Source organism: Hippocampus zosterae, chromosome 9 (assembly GCF_025434085.1).
Source record: "Hippocampus zosterae strain Florida chromosome 9, ASM2543408v3, whole genome shotgun sequence".
In the NCBI taxonomy this organism is placed as follows: domain Eukaryota; kingdom Metazoa; phylum Chordata; class Actinopteri; order Syngnathiformes; family Syngnathidae; genus Hippocampus; species Hippocampus zosterae.
Genome location: NC_067459.1, coordinates 6,989,432 through 7,005,159, shown reverse-complemented (window position 1 = coordinate 7,005,159; position 15,728 = coordinate 6,989,432). Strand labels below are relative to the sequence as shown.

At 42.5% G+C, this 15,728-nt stretch overlaps 1 protein-coding gene across 4 annotated transcripts in view; it reads right to left on the bottom strand.

Annotated features, from left to right (window-relative positions):
* slc12a5a (solute carrier family 12 member 5a) overlaps positions 1 to 15,728 on the bottom strand; it is a 176,797-nt gene that overhangs the window by 45,457 nt on the left and 115,612 nt on the right. For 3 of the 4 annotated variants that reach the window (XM_052075068.1, XM_052075069.1, XM_052075070.1), the window contains exons 2-3: positions 8,583 to 8,683; positions 7,951 to 8,088 (exon numbers count right to left, since the gene is read on the bottom strand). In XM_052075068.1, the coding sequence (XP_051931028.1) occupies positions 7,951 to 8,088; positions 8,583 to 8,683 (239 nt within the window). Of the gene's footprint in view, positions 1 to 7,950; positions 8,089 to 8,582; positions 8,685 to 15,728 lie in introns of all 4 variants that reach the window. The other variant, XM_052075071.1, reaches the window with a different exon arrangement.

Sequence of the window (15,728 nt, the reverse complement as noted above, 5' to 3'; positions counted from 1 at the left end):
ACGAAGCGATTAAATGGAAGAGAGGCGGGGAGGAGGGGCTGAGGGCGAGCTTGTAACACTGCCGCCATGCTTGGCTGGACAAACAGGAGTCGAGAGAGCGAATGTGTTCCTGCTCAGGTGTGCTGAATTATTAAAGAGATGGCAAGAGAAGAGGCCAACCAAACTCAAACGCACTGAAACGAGCCAACCAACATAATATTTGGTCGGCTTTGCAGGATGAAGCTAAAGCAAAAGTCCTGCATGGGAGTCTGATAAAACCGCTGTTACATGATTGACCAAACTGAAAAACTTTTCAGGGGCAGTCATTGTACACACTGAAACAGAAATTAATATCTTGTGGACCGTATAAGCAGGGGGATAGGGACTGAGCCATTCTGCAAACAGCAAAAATTTACCAAAAATCGAGCCCCCCAAACACCCCCACCCCCAACATCCCCACCCAACACACCTTCAGAATCACTACATTTCTATCAGAGAAGGCTATATCTTGATGAAATGAAGCTCCTCGCCTCACCTCAAATTGGTGAGTTTTTCAACAAAAACGGAGGATAGATTCTTAAAAAATATCAGGAATAGGTGAATTTGCGAATATGCCGGAAAACTGTGCAGTTTGAGTCGTACGTACGAGCGCCTTAAACTCTATTTAATGCTCGCGAGTTGAGAACTACACATTATTTCTCTGATGCGTAAGGTGAACATGAAGGCCAAAGGAAAAGATTTGCAAAATGTGGAGCAGGGCATATGCACAATTTATTATTTAAAAGATTCACAATCCATGTTAAAAGGCCGAGCTCACTGAATGTTTCATGATGACTGAGACACTTTTTTTTTTTTTTGTTAGTTTGGTGACATAAGAGCTTGGCAAAAAGCCGAGTAACCCGTGCCGTTCTTAAAAAGGGAACTACTTTATTCCTGGGAATAAGGTTTGTCACATGGTAGACGGTAGATGAATGGATTGTGTGTGAAAACACCTCTGGGTCATATATTAAACAACAAAATGAAAAACAGGAAGCACGGGTGTAACTGAGCGTGCATTCCTGTACCAAATGTATACACTGCTATGCAAAGCAAACCTCAAAATATTGTTCAGCTGCAATGGAAATTTGACATATAACAGCGCTAAATGGAAGTAACTGTTCATACTATTGAATGCTGACCAGTTATTTTGCGGATAAGCAAAGTTGCCAGCACGAGTCTGTACTCTGTGTAGCTGCTCAAAGTGCTGATTGCGCTGACCTTCACCACCTCCCAACAAGATAAAATGAGAGCACAAGACGCGGAGGGGTAAGAGGCTCCCTTGAAAGCTCTGTGAAGGGTGGCCCTCCATGTTTGTTTCTTTTCTTTTTCTTTCTTAAAAAAATCTCATCATTTTTGATAAATACTTTCGTTGTCTTGGTTTCCCTGGATAAGACACAGCTGTCCCAAACCAGGCTATACTTAACTCCTCCCTGACATACAACATGCATCTCTCAGTCAAGCTGTATTGCGCCACCAATTCTTATTGAGACAGGGCTTTGGTGCACCAAAAACACTTAGAGGTGAGGTTTTCAGCAAATAGCCGGGGATCGTTCCACGGGGGAAAAAAAGGCAAATCAACATATTAATCAAGGCTGAAAACAGATATTTCGCTAGAGGCCATGTATGGAAAATTAATCCCATGAGGCTGTTGAGAGGACAATTGGCGCGTTGTGAAATGTCAGTTTAACAGCCAACTACACTCGGACGCTGCGCAAAACAGAAACTGACATTTATCAAAATAGATGCTCATGAAAGGCTGATGATGGGAATACTGATCCGATGCACTGGACTAATGAGTAGGTGGAGCAGCAGTGGATGTGTGTGCGCGCTTGTGTGTGTATGCAGGGGTGGGGAGGATTGGTGCACGACAATAAAACACAGTGAAGGGAAACGGCATTAATGTGGACGAACACGGAGGCTGTAAAAAGATGAGTTGGAATTTATAGAATGACGTCCGAGCTCTGAACTAGAAGATTATTTAACCAATGTGTGAGCGAGTTTTTATGCTGCTAGCGCACGCTCACTGAACGCATCATTAGGTATCGCTAGAGAGCCTACAATTACGTCAAATATGTTAGTTTTGAGATTTTATCTTTTATACATGGGGCAATACAGTGCATCCCTGATATTTGTGGGGAATGGGGACCGGGCCAGCTAAAAGACATGGGGAAAATGGAGGGAAATGGGGGACAAGGAGTCCCCCACCCCCATGTTAAGAAAATATTGAAAAAAATGTGGAGACAAAAAAAAAATCTGTGAAAATATGAATCCACAGGTGCATGCCGAACATAGAGTATGCAGTGGTCCAATACATTTAATTACAAAAGGTGTATGGAAAGCATAAAATAAAAATATATCCAAGGTAATGTAGCTGGAGGGGCGGCCCAGTGATAGACAGCTTAGTGCATCGGCCTCACAGTGCAGAGGTGTAGGGTTCGATTGCGGCTCCGGCCTTCCTGTGTGGAGTTTGCATTTTCTCCCTGTGGCTGTGTGGGGTTTCCCCGGGTACTCTGGTTTCCTCCCATTCCAAAAACATGAATGGCAGGTTCATGGAACATTCTAAAATTGTGGTGTGAGTGTGAGCATGGATGGTTGTTTGTCTACGCGTGCCTTGCGATTGGCTAGCAACCGGTTTGGGGTGTCCCTGAGATAGGCTGAAGCACCCCCCGCAACCCTTGTGAGGATAAAGCAGATCGGAAAATGGATGGCTGGTTGGATAGTATATTGTAAACATTTTTGCATGAGTTAAATTTGTTAACCATTAGAGCGGAATGAATTCAGTGGAAGGGCGGCCCGGTAGTCCAGTGGTTAGCACGTCGGCTTCACAGTGCAGAGGTACAGGGTTCGATTCCAGCTCCGGCCTCCCTGTGTGGAGTTTGCATGTTCTCCCCGGGCCTGCGTGGGTTTCCTCCGGGTGCTCCGGTTTCCTCCCACATTCCAAAAACATGCGTGGCAGGCTGATTGAACACTCTAAATTGTCCCTAGGTGTGAGTGTGAGTGCAAATGATTGTTCGTTTCTGTGTGCCCTGCGATTGGCTGGCAACCGATTCAGGGTGTCCCCCGCCTACTGCCCGAAGACAGCTGGGATAGGCTCCAGCACCAATGAGGATCAAGCGGCTCGGAAGATGAATTCAGTGGATATACTGTACTTCTTTTTCATTTCTGCTTTCAAAAGCAGTTTTAGTTCTGAGTTCACTAACTGTAAAGCAGTTCCAGCTGCATATAAAAAAAGGTAAAAAGGTAAAAGTTTTTTTTAATCCATTAAATTTAAATTAATTGGTCGAATTTGGATTGCCTTATTGCATTGCTTGTCCAAAACATACACAAATACACCAGATCACAGGGCAGTTTGCGCGTGAACTTGACCGACCTCTCAACATCTAATTCATGTCGCAGGACAAGCAATCTGCTAATCTCGCACTGCAACACAGAAAAGCCATCTCCTTCTCCCCTCCTGGCCTGGCCCCCCCATCCCCAAGGGGAGTCGATGATGAGGGAAATGGAGAGTGGAGTGCTGAGCAAGAAATGGAGAGGGGAGGTGATTGGCTGTGGAAAGCGAGAGAGAGAGAGAGAGAGAGAGAGAGAGAGAGAGAGAGAGAGAGAGAGAAAGAGAGAGAGAGAGAGAGAGAGAGAGAGAGAGAGAGAGAGAGAGAGAGAGAGAGAGAGAGATAGAAACCGCAACAGACCATCTTAATGAAAAGCCTCTCATGTTGATGAAGCGATTGTTGGTTGAATGGGCCACTGATTGGCCGAGCCGCAAAAGCATACATTCTAATTAATGTATTGGCAGGGTTGGGGTGAAAGGATGGAGATTAGATCTGCACCTCGGCTTAATGGACCTCAGCTTCTTCCAGCAGTATTCACACCATGGGTGGGCAAACCTTTGCGATCATCACATTTAATTTTTAGAAAGGACAGATGCCTGGCAATTTAGAATTTGAGGTAAAAATTATCATGGTTCGAATGTTAATGCAAAACAGTTTATTTAATAACACAATAAAGGACTACGGATGGAAAGTAGTAGATTTACTGACGGAAGCAATGACGGAAGCTCCTTTGAAATAACATAATAATGGATTGACTGATGATTCTAGTTTTGTTTGTCCGGAAAAAAGTTGTGGACCGACAATGACGGATGGGTGCCCAGGCCGCTGACTGATGACGAATGACGAACCGGCAAAATGTTGTAAATTGTCCATCTTTGTCTTTTTTATATACAGCAATCCCTCGTTTATCGCGGTTAGTGGGGACCAAAACCACCCACGATAAACGAAAATCCGCGAAGTAGCGACCAATTAAAATATACTGTACATTAAAAAAAGAAATCGCAGGAGCAGGCCCTGAGCACCAGTGCCATTGAGGACCAGATATACCACACCAGACAAGACCCAAGGTGTAGGTTGTGCAAAGAGGCACCTGAGACGATCCAACACATAACTGCAGGGTGTAAGATGCTGGCAGGGAAAGCCTACATGGAACGCAATAACCAGGTGGCTGGCATAGTCTACCGAAACATCTGTGCGGAGTATGGACTGGAAACCCCAAGGTCAAAATGGGAAACACCCCCGAAGGTGGTGGAGAATGACAGAGCAAAGATCCTGTGGGACTTCCAGATCCAGACTGACAAGATGGTAATGGCGAACCAACCGGATATCGTGATCATAGATAAAGGGCAGAGAAAAGCTGTTGTAGTAGATGTAGCGGTCCCAAATGATGGAAACATCAGAAAGAAGGAACACGAGAAGCTCGAGAAATACCAAGGGCTCAGAGAAGAGCTGGAGAGAGCCTGGAAGGTAAAGGTGACAGTCGTGCTTGTGGTGGTCGGAGCACTCGGGGCAGTGACCCCCAAACTAGATGAGTGGTTGCAACAGATCCCGGGAACAACATCGGACATCTCAGTCCAGAAATGTGCAGTGCTGGGAACAGCAAGGATACTGCGCAGAACCCTCAAGCCTCCTGGCCTCTGGTAGAGGACCAGAGCTGAATGAGGGACGGACACCACCCGAGGGGGGGTGAGACGAGGAATTTTGTTAAAATTTGTTAATTGACTAACCAACTGTTTATTTAATTATTTATTTAAGTAAAATCGTAAAATATTATGTACTTGTAAAACAATGTATGCATATTAATGATATCAATTCTAATGATCTTTTTTGGTAGGAAACAACTATGAAACGATCCTTGATAATGAAAATGCCCCGTGGATCAAATTAAAGAATGTCGTGGCCATAGATGGCCTGCGGGCTACACTCATATTTACACAAAATAATTGACTATTTAAATGGCGGATTTACTCAAATATACTGAATGAATCCACTATGAATAATGCTGTACTTTGTACAGTGTTCCTTAAACACAATGTCATCTGAGTGAATACTTTGCTTGCCACCTCGGGCATTGCATCTGGCTTGCTGCGTAATTGAAAGCAGCAATTCAATTTGTCCAACGGTGTCTTCATGTTGCCTTTTACTAAACTGAATTCCGTTGGTTTAGATTGAATGAGGAACAATTCGCCCATTTATTTTCTAAGGCGCTTATCCTGTTGAGGGTCACAGTTTAACCGCAGATCATTTCAGCTGACTTTTGGTGACAGGTGACAGGATACACCCTGGACTTGTCGCCAGTCAATTGCAGGGCACAGAAAGAAAAATATGAGAGGAAAAAAAAAAAATATATATATATATATATATATATATATATATATATATATATATATATATATATATATATATATATATATATATATATATATATATATATATATATATATATATATATATATATATGACTTCTACTCAGAGAGATGGCGTACACCTAGACAGGTTGCCAGTCAATCGTAAGGCACATAGAGCATCGACAAAAAAAAAAACATTAACAATTTTGAGTCTCCAATGGACCTAACATGCATGTTCCTATAGTTGGATGGGCAATTCATTTTTCAAAGGGGCCAAATGAGAAACTCGAATGCTTGCCAACGGCCAAACCAACATGCCAACCTCAACTTCATCTACATACAATTTTTAATGTACCAGTATTTAGAAAAAAAATAATACTGTCTTGTTTCAATTAATTGTGACACGTATGTATGCATATGGTATGTATTCTTATAATTACGAAATACACATTTCAAACAAAATTGTAAGTGGTGATTAAAATTACACCTTGAAAGTTTTGAAACTTCAACTTTGTGCATCAACCACCAATTAGTATTAGTCATTCCTAGTCAGGACTATATAATATACTATATATAACTATAGTCAAGACTATAATATTGTTGATAGTGATGTACAATGATACAGTGACAACAAACCCATTACATACAGAATATGAAATTGTACATTTGCATACAGTAGCATGAGGCCAAATGTTCTTGGTTGTCTTTCCTCCACTATGCAGAAAATAAAATATTACTAACATTTCTGACCACTGTTGTAATTTTTGCGAGTCGCTTTTTTGGAAAAAATAGTTGCTCAAGGGATTTGAAAGAATTGCTATATATAGCAAAAACTTTGCTGGCATACCGTGTAGTTTTTGCTTGCTAGCCCGCTTGTACTCGCGTCCACGCATATGCACATAAAATAAAATACTGTTTTCATGTTTACTTTGACTTCATGGTCACTTTGACAGCCGTTCAGAAATTATGGGCTGGACTGTTATGATCCCAGGGCCATACTTTGCCCAGGTCTGTCCTATAGGATCCTTAAGTGTGTAGAACTACAAAGCCCTTGATGGTGTTGAACTATAATCATGTTTGTCGCATATTTTTTCTATTTTGTATGCCGTTTATAAATATTAGGGTCGTGGGTGAGCTGGAGACAATCCCAGATGACTATCAAGGTGGAGTATGTACACCCTGGGATGGGCGCCAGTCCATCGCAGGGCACATATAGAATAGGATCAATTTTTAGTCGTGCTTTACCTCATTCGGGTCGCAGGTGAGGCAAAGTATATCCTAGCTGACTTTTAAGGAGAAGTGGTATACACATTGGAATGGTCGGCAGTAAATTGCAGGCAAGCTTATCAGTGGCATCAGGTAAAAACACAGGAGGACATGCTGGCTTATCGACACAACTCATCAGGATCTACACTGTGTACATTGAAAGTGTCTGGTGTACATCTAAACATCAGAAACATCTAAAGTTGTCATTGGGTTCAAGGTGAGGACGATGGCGGTGGAGTGAAAGTGTTCCGACCCGTGGGAATTGACATGTGACAAGGAAGGAAAACATCACAGGGGATGCTGATGAAGCAACTGGGCAGACACCACGGGTCAAAGGCGGAGGAAAAACTGTCAAGCTGTCAACTTTGCAGAAAGCAGGAAGCAAGTCCAAACCAAGTTCCGCCTGCGATGATCCAAGCTCTTCGTTATGCACCTTGTTATCTTGCTTTGCCACCGTGGCTAAAAATGCATCCGGCGAACAAAGTCCCTGAGAAGCAAACTCCTTCCTGACAGAAATCATGCTGGATAATGTGATGGCGACTCATAAGTGAGTGACATTTAAGATGCGACACGGGAACACAATCCGGGGATTTAGAATGCCATTTGAAAGTGATTGACAGCTTCTAAATTAGGAGATTTTTTTTTGTTCTTATCACTCAGTCGCTCAGCAGAGTTTCTTGAAAAGCATTCACTGAAAAAGCTGATCAAGATTCAATATCTGAAATCAAGGAAATATAATTTGCTTGTTCTTTGTCTGTAAAGGTATTTCTCAGAATCGGGCAGTTAATGTGTACGAGTGGTTCACTTGTAATTGTAGAAAAATGCACTTCTAAAAAATTTTAATGTTTTCACATAGTGGATCTGGGATTTTTCTTTTCAGACATTACAGACAATAATAATGATTTTGGCGATCCTCGTTTTCATACTGTTTCATCTCTACTGCCAAGTACCATTAAACACAACCTTGTCAAACAAAGCGAAACTTGCGATACCTTGACTGGTTTCTTGCGGGATGACTCAGCCTCATTGTTCTCTGCCTCCTCGTGCTCCTTGCTCCCTTGCGGCAGGTTGGAGTAGTTGGCCAGGCTACTGAGCAGAGATGACACCATCGGACTGGTGTCCATTTCCTCCTATACATGCACAAACCAAAACAATCATTATTGAATGCAGCCTTGAGGTTAAAGTATGTATTTATTCAAAGTACATTTGCATTAAATTTCATACACATTAATAAAAATAATCAATGTCATATATGTTAATATATGCACCACGTGAGCTTGCAAATAGTAGGGGCTTTCTGGATGTTGGTAATATTATGCCCAAACCTAATTTTGCCTCCCACCCTCAATAGTCGCCATCTGTATTAAACGCTGCCTTTCTTCTGTCCCAAATGTCATATGGCAGGGACCATTTCAGGATATTTGTGCAGAGGTTTGTAACAAATTGCCTCCTTTACACGTTGATCCCTGCACTCGTGATAGATTAGCTTGCATTAACCCGACGCTCCCGCGCGGCCTTCATGGTGTTGTTACCGACATCGATCAACCAGGGCCACTGTTCAAAACGTGAGAAGGATCCTTTGCACTGCCACGCGGGTATACATGCGGAGCTTTGTGCGGGGTACCTCAAACAGGGCCATGTTCTTGCCATCATACTGCTGGCTCTTCTCCGCCGCCGCGTCACTGCTGTTGATAAACGGGCTGCTCTCCTTGGGGTTATTGTCACCTGAAAGGAGAGAAGAAAACAGGAAGTCAAACACACATGGCAGACGAGTTCAAGGAATGCTCACCTCTATGCAATATGGTCAGTCTTACACGGTGCATTCAATGCACAGGCCCAAACTGCAGCATCACAATCAGTCTCTTAAAAGGGGCCGGCATTATGCAAGGTGGCAGCTAAGTAATTTTTACAATTTAAAAAAGGTATTACAAAAGCAATTTATGTGGCATGTTAATCAGACTTGCTCTGCATCCCCAGTGATTATCACATTTTGATCAAAATGAATTTGTATAATTATTTTGTACGCATAAAGTAGGTTATGTTAAATTATTCTTAAACTTTGACAAATATGTAACTTGGTATAGGCAGGAATCATGAAAGAAGGAAAGAAGTGGTGGTGGTAGGAAGGACATGAGGAAAAAAATGACTTCAGAAGGAAGGAAGGAAGGAAGGAAGGAAAGGGAAGGACAGTTTTTCACTTTGGAAAGGAAGTAAGGGAATTTCAAGAGAGTCACAGGATGATTGAGTGAGTGAGTAAGTGAGGAATAAAGAGCAGAAGTAAATGAATTCGGAAGAAGAAAGTAGAAAGTGAGTGAGTAATATGGAAGAAAGATAATGAGTGAGTCCCAGGAAAAAATGTGAAACTGAAAAGTGAAAAAGGGGGGAAGAAAGTGGTCTCTTGGATGCACCATTTTATTTGGACTTCTCTCCATCGTATTTCAAGTGGTTCAACATTAGTCTGAAAAGAAAATGACCCTCACAAATTTTTGTGCGCTTGGTCTTGTCTACGCCTCAGCCCGAGAGCGCTTACTTGGAGAGACAGCAGATTGCTCTCCCTCTCGCTCTCAGCCCTCAATGCCGCGAGACGAGGTTATTTATAGCGGCGCCGCGGCGACCATGTGGCATGACGCCGGCCATGGCTAGACACAGACCAGCAAATGAGTCTCACAGACGAGGACAAAAGAGTGTGAAAAAGCTCAGACAGAAGAGTGTAGGGATGTGAATCTCAGCACTGAGGACGATTCGATACACATCTCGATGCACTACCAGCGATGCGATACTTAAACGATACATGGAATTTTCTGGCGACACGATGCGATACGTTTCACCGTCTTCACGATGTGATACGACGCGATAGACATTTAATTCAAATCAATGTGATCCGATACGATACAGTGCAATTTGTTGTGATATTGTGCAATTATACATGATGCAAATACGCAAAGAATTTTTTTTTTTTAAAGATGGAATTCAGTATTGCAGTGCAAAAAGTAGACCACTTTATTCCTTATAAACAGTAGAATGTGTAAAACAACTTATTTAAGCCCTTTCACAATTGGGTTTTGTGCAAAGAAAATGTAAACAATTTGGCACCTGAGACTCACAACTGTTGCTGTAGCGTAAACACAAACAGACTACTCTCACTGAGTGTCTTATATGAAATATCCATCTCCATAGGACAGAAAAAAAATACAATTGAAACAATGTGGCAGTCACAGCCTCAAAGCTGCTGTGTGTATTGTAGCGTACACAGACCACTCTCACTGAGTGTCAAAATGAAATGTCCAAAAGAGTCATCCATATATAGTTTTTCCTTGCGCGGTCACAGTGAGCTGCAAGGGGACCCCCACAATAAGAGGCGATTTTTTTCTGATCCTGACCTGGTTTGCCAAGAGTTACTCCGGTGTCCAACGAGGAACTGGACGGGGAGGCGGCGGAGGGGCGGGAAACTTGTCGGTCATCATATCTTGTCGCGCCAGTACTGGATCCATTGCTTGGCAGCATCACTAGTGTCTAAGAGGTCTTGATCTGTGCAGGTGGGCCCCAGTTCACAATCCCGAAGAATGTGCTCCATTGTTTGTATTGGGTGGCCACACGGACATTCACTGCTGAGTGAGAGTCCCCATTTATAGGTGTTGTTCCCAGTCTTGCCTACTCTGGTTCTAGCTCTATTTAATGTCACCCAGTTCCTTCTTGAGAGGGCTGTTCCACTTGGAAGATGTTCGTTTGGGCTTTGGATTGCACCATTTAGTGCAGAGCTGTCCAATTCTCTCCATTTTTCGAGCCTGTGGTTTGTTGACTGCTCAGGATCTAAACTATGGACAGTCATAAAGCTCTTTCTGGACTTCAGTCTTCTTATTGATTCACTATGACCATAGAGGGGGTGTCTTGTGTCATTTTCTTGACTATGCTTTTGTGCCCTTGCATGAATGTCTCTACGTATGTGTGGTGGTGCGATGCCCGCCAATCTGTAGAGTGCTGGCAGTGGTGTTGGTTTTAGTGTGCCAGTAATTATTCGGCATGTGTTGTTCAGCTCAGGATCTATTTTGTGAGCATGACATGATCTTGCCCATGCTGCTGAGCAATATTCAGCAGTAGAGTAGCATAGTGCTAGAGCTGTTGTTCTCAGAGTTTTAGGATCTGTTCCCCAGTTAGAGTTAGCAAGTTTAGCTAATAGGTTGTTTCTTGTGGCAACTTTTGACTTGAGTTTGCTTACATGTTCTGCGAAGGAGAGCGTTCGATCCAATGTGACTCCAAGATAGACGGGATAGTCAACATGCTCAAGTCTCTCATTATTCAAGTGGATGCTTAATTTTCTATTTGCCTGGTGGTTATTTAGGTGGAATGCACACACCTGCGTCTTTCCTGGATTGGCATTAAGTGAGTTTTGTTTATAATACTCTGTTAGGTGTTGAAGAGCAGTTGATAGTCTCCTTTCGGTGGTTTCAAATGAGCGCGATTGGGTGGCAATACACAGATCATCGGCATATATAATTCTTTCTGATGTTTACAAACTCTGGCTGGTCATTTGTGTAGATGTTAAAAAGTACTGGAGCCAGAACAGAGCCTTGTGGGAGACCATTTTTTAGTGTTCGGTATCTACTTTTCTTGCCATCCATTTCTACAAAGAAGCGTCTGTTTGTAAGCAGGGATTGTATGATTTTCACAACCGTTGTATTATGAACAGCTTTGGCAAGTTTCAGGAGAAGGATTCTGTGATTTACTGTGTCGTATGCAACAGTCAGGTCTACAAAAACTGCACCAGTAATTTGCTTGGCCTCAAAACCATCCTCGATGTACTGAGTGAGGTTTAATATTTGGCTACAGCATGATCGCCCTGGACGAAATCCAGCCTGGTCTGGCGATAGTTGTTGTTCCACTGTAGGGTGCATTCGGGCCATTATCACTCGTTCATATAATTTGTAGAGGGTGCATAGGAGCGAAATAGGACGATAGCTTTTTTTATTCTCTGGGTCTTTACCAGGTTTTAGCAGGGCCACGACTCTTGCTCTTCGCCATATCTTCGGGATCTTTAGACTTGCTGCACAGTAGTTGAAGAGAGCAAGTATCCATGATCTGGTCTTTGTACCGAAGTGCTGAGTTATCTCTGTTGTGATACAATCAAGTCCTGCTGCTTTGACAGGTTTGAGGTATTTCATGGCTTCCAAGAGTTCTTCCATGGTGAACGGATTGAAGAGTTCATCACTTTCTTGCATAATGCAGTCCATTTCTGATTTCATTTTTTTTGAGGTATCCTCGCTCTTTATTGGGTGGTTTTCCATTGAGTAGTAGTTGGTTTGCCACTTCGTCCGGTGTAACGGCAGCTGTTCTTGTTCGGATGTTCTTTTCTGTATTCAATTTCTTTATAGTGCTCCATGCCTTCTTGCTATTATGAGTCATATCTGTGTTGCATATAAGTTCTTGCCAGCGTTCACATTTTCCATTTGCAACAGAGGCTGTTAACAATTCACCTAGTTGGATGGTATTTTCATCAAATGGATCTGCATTATATGCTTGAACATAATCCTCATAAAGTTCCTTGCTTTGATCTGTTAGGCAAGGAATGAAGGTCTTTCTGCATCCTCTTGGGATGTGTCTCCTGGAAACCTCCCAGACAAGCTTTTGGAAGTGTTCATAATTCTCTGCTCGCGCTGCAATGGTGGAGATCCTGGAATCTAGTTCAAGGGTGAGGTCTTCCCATTTTGCCTTTCTAAAGTTAAATCTGGGTGTTGATTTGGAGTCGAGAGGCCTGATGTGGTGTGTCGGTGATGTGGTGGCATCGTTTTAAGTGGTCTGCATATTTGTGGTGTTGCCGTTGTATGGCTTCGTAGTGCGACATTCTTTGCAAATTACGGAGCTTTTATCAATCTTTCCGTCTTTCTTTTCGAAGCCGTAGTATTTCCAAACATAAGATCTGAATGTTGCGGAAGCATTAAATACAGTAGTTTCCTCGCTGCTGCTTCCGCGAACTTCCATAGTGTTTCACTAGTTGTGTACTGGACTATATGTGACGCACGGCTACCGTCCGTATTCAACACAAAACGCCAAACAATGATGGTGCATTCATTGCGCCTAGGAAAGGTCGACACACTAACCCTTATTGTATACATTTAAAGCTTTGCTTCAATACACAGTGAAATTCCTCTGCAACGAATACGCTCTAGTTTGAAAAAATGTTCATGCATGAAAACCATTCCCACTTTTTTGCTCCCCCTATGACAAAAAGTCCCTCTGTTCCATTATATGAAATCTTTTCCTCTGCTCTTGCCTCGCAACGAGATTCCCTACAACGAAAACAAGCCTTCCGCAAAAGTCTCATCCAACTTAAGCATGCCACAGCGACTTCTACTGCTTCGTTAAGAAAGGATAACAGCAACCACCACACTGGTTTACACATGCGCAATAGTACAGGAAGTGTTTGTCTCAGACACAGCACAAATGTCGCATTGCTAACATGGCGTCAAAATAGACCTTTGCTTACCAAGGAGTTAAGACAATAAAAGCTTGAAGACAGGATAAAGGTAATAAAAATGAAAGATGGAGGAAGCAAAATAAAAGAAATGCAAGAATTTGATGTAAGTGAAAGTTGATTGACATTTCTGGATTGAGGGACGTAGGCAAATCCAGTAAGGTAAACCATCACTTCTGGCCAGAGTCATTAATAAGAGATAAAAGCCAACATGTTATATGCAAATAATTTGTCACAATTTGCTATTTCAAGGAACCTTTACTTTGTTGTTTGTAGCTATTAGCATTTCTTTCAAGATCAAAGCATGTAATGTTGATCAAGAGAGCTTGCGGTCTGATGAAAGGGACAAATAAATGATCTGATGCACACAATGCTGAATACATGTGAAGGTCGCATGTTCCCAAAGAACGTGTTTCTTTACGGCTCATTTCTTGCTGCTCCCTCACAATTAAACTCCATCATTGCACAATTGATGGACGGCCCATTTCAGGGAACATGACACAGCTCAAGAAGAACTCGCCTCCCCCTGAACGGCTTATTGTGCCGCGATCTCATGGGAGGCGTCCAAAAGCGGCTCATGCTGTCAAAGCCTCTTGCTATCGATGATGCAAATCCACAGATTTGAGGCTCACTGCGAATGGGATCCTCTTATGTAAGAAAAATTAATAAAAAATAAAAAAACACAACACTGCCCAATTCAAATGTCTCTTTGAATACCACTCATTTTCTGTAACGTTTGTCCTCATTAGGGTCACGGGTGAGCTGGGGCCAATACCAACCAGATGTCTTCTGATGAGAGAGATGGGGTACACCCTGGATTGTCTGTCAGTCAATCGCAGGGCACACAAACATCTATTCATGCTCATGTAGACAGCTATGGACAATTTAGAGTCGACAACGAACCCGACGTGCATGTGTAGAGTCTGTCCCGGTTGACTTTCACCCTGGACTGGTCACCACTCAATCGTAGGGCATGTAGACGAATGACCCCTCGCCCTCAGCAGGGGAGTCTTTTGGTGGAGAAAATGAGGGCTATCTGGTGAACACTGTTGAAGCCCACAACATGTGTCAATAAAATGCTTTTTGTTAACACAAAATATTTTTGTTGACACATTTTAAAAGTAAAATATCTGCTCTTACATCAGTCAGGGCAGACACTCGTGGTAAACTTAGATGGCGCTCTATCTACACCATATTGCATTCAAAGTGCTTGACAAAGCCTTACATTCACTCATTCATACACTCATGGGAGGCTGGCACCAAGCAGGGCGCTGCCACGGCCACCGGGATCAAATTTAGGGTTCAGTATCTTGCTCAAGGACACTTCAACATGGTCACAAGAGTTGAGGACGGAACATTTCATTGTCATGGATCAGTCCCCCCCCCCAAAAAAAATACTTTAAGACATTAAAAATTGCTGCGGGTACACCATTCAACTAACTAATGCATACTACAGGGGTGAGCTGAAATGAACTGCACTTGTCATCTGTTCTCAAAAAAACGTAGGTCGCTCTTGTGCAAAGGTGCCTTTGTTGATTGTCGCTGTTGTGAGTGTGTTGACGAACTTACGGGCAACCAGCCAAAGCAGATCACAATGTCCCAGACAGGCCATCTACTCAATTTAGGCTTCTCCGAAACATGCTGACTCCCACAACTTGTGCATTACTCAATTTGTCACACAGAGCTACATTTTGGGGTACATTTTAGGCTTTAGCAGTAGACGTGGAACAGTCCCATACATATCAATATTAGGCCTAAATTGTACACTGTTTTTTTTATGATACAATTCGATACAATAAAGCCTGTGTTTCAATGAGTTGCAAAGGTTTGAAAGTGTGTGCATGTTTTTTAATTATTTTTTGTCAGTTCAGTGTTGCAAGCTGTTGCAATGACGTTCGCCGATATTTCCAAACACTTGTGATAGTCACAAGAGGTTTTTCTTGTCCCCATCAAATTTTGAACATGCTCAAAATTTCTTTGCGACAAGTAAAATTAAGTATTGGGAATTTTGGTAGTTACATTATATTGAGTCAATCAATCAATAATGATCATTGGGCAGACACATGTATACACCGATTAAATTGTTACACCTCTATTTAGCAGGGTTAGTAGAATTCATATATTAAGTCAGGTCAGACAAAAAGACGACATAAACAAACTGGCGGAGTGAATAGAATGATTGTTGGTCCACAAGTGCTTCCCTCACAAGTACTGTGTTTGCACATTTTGCAGCTCACGAGCCCAGTTCACAGTTCTCCAGTTCTTTGGACAAAGCCATGAGGGAGCACTCGTACAGAAGTA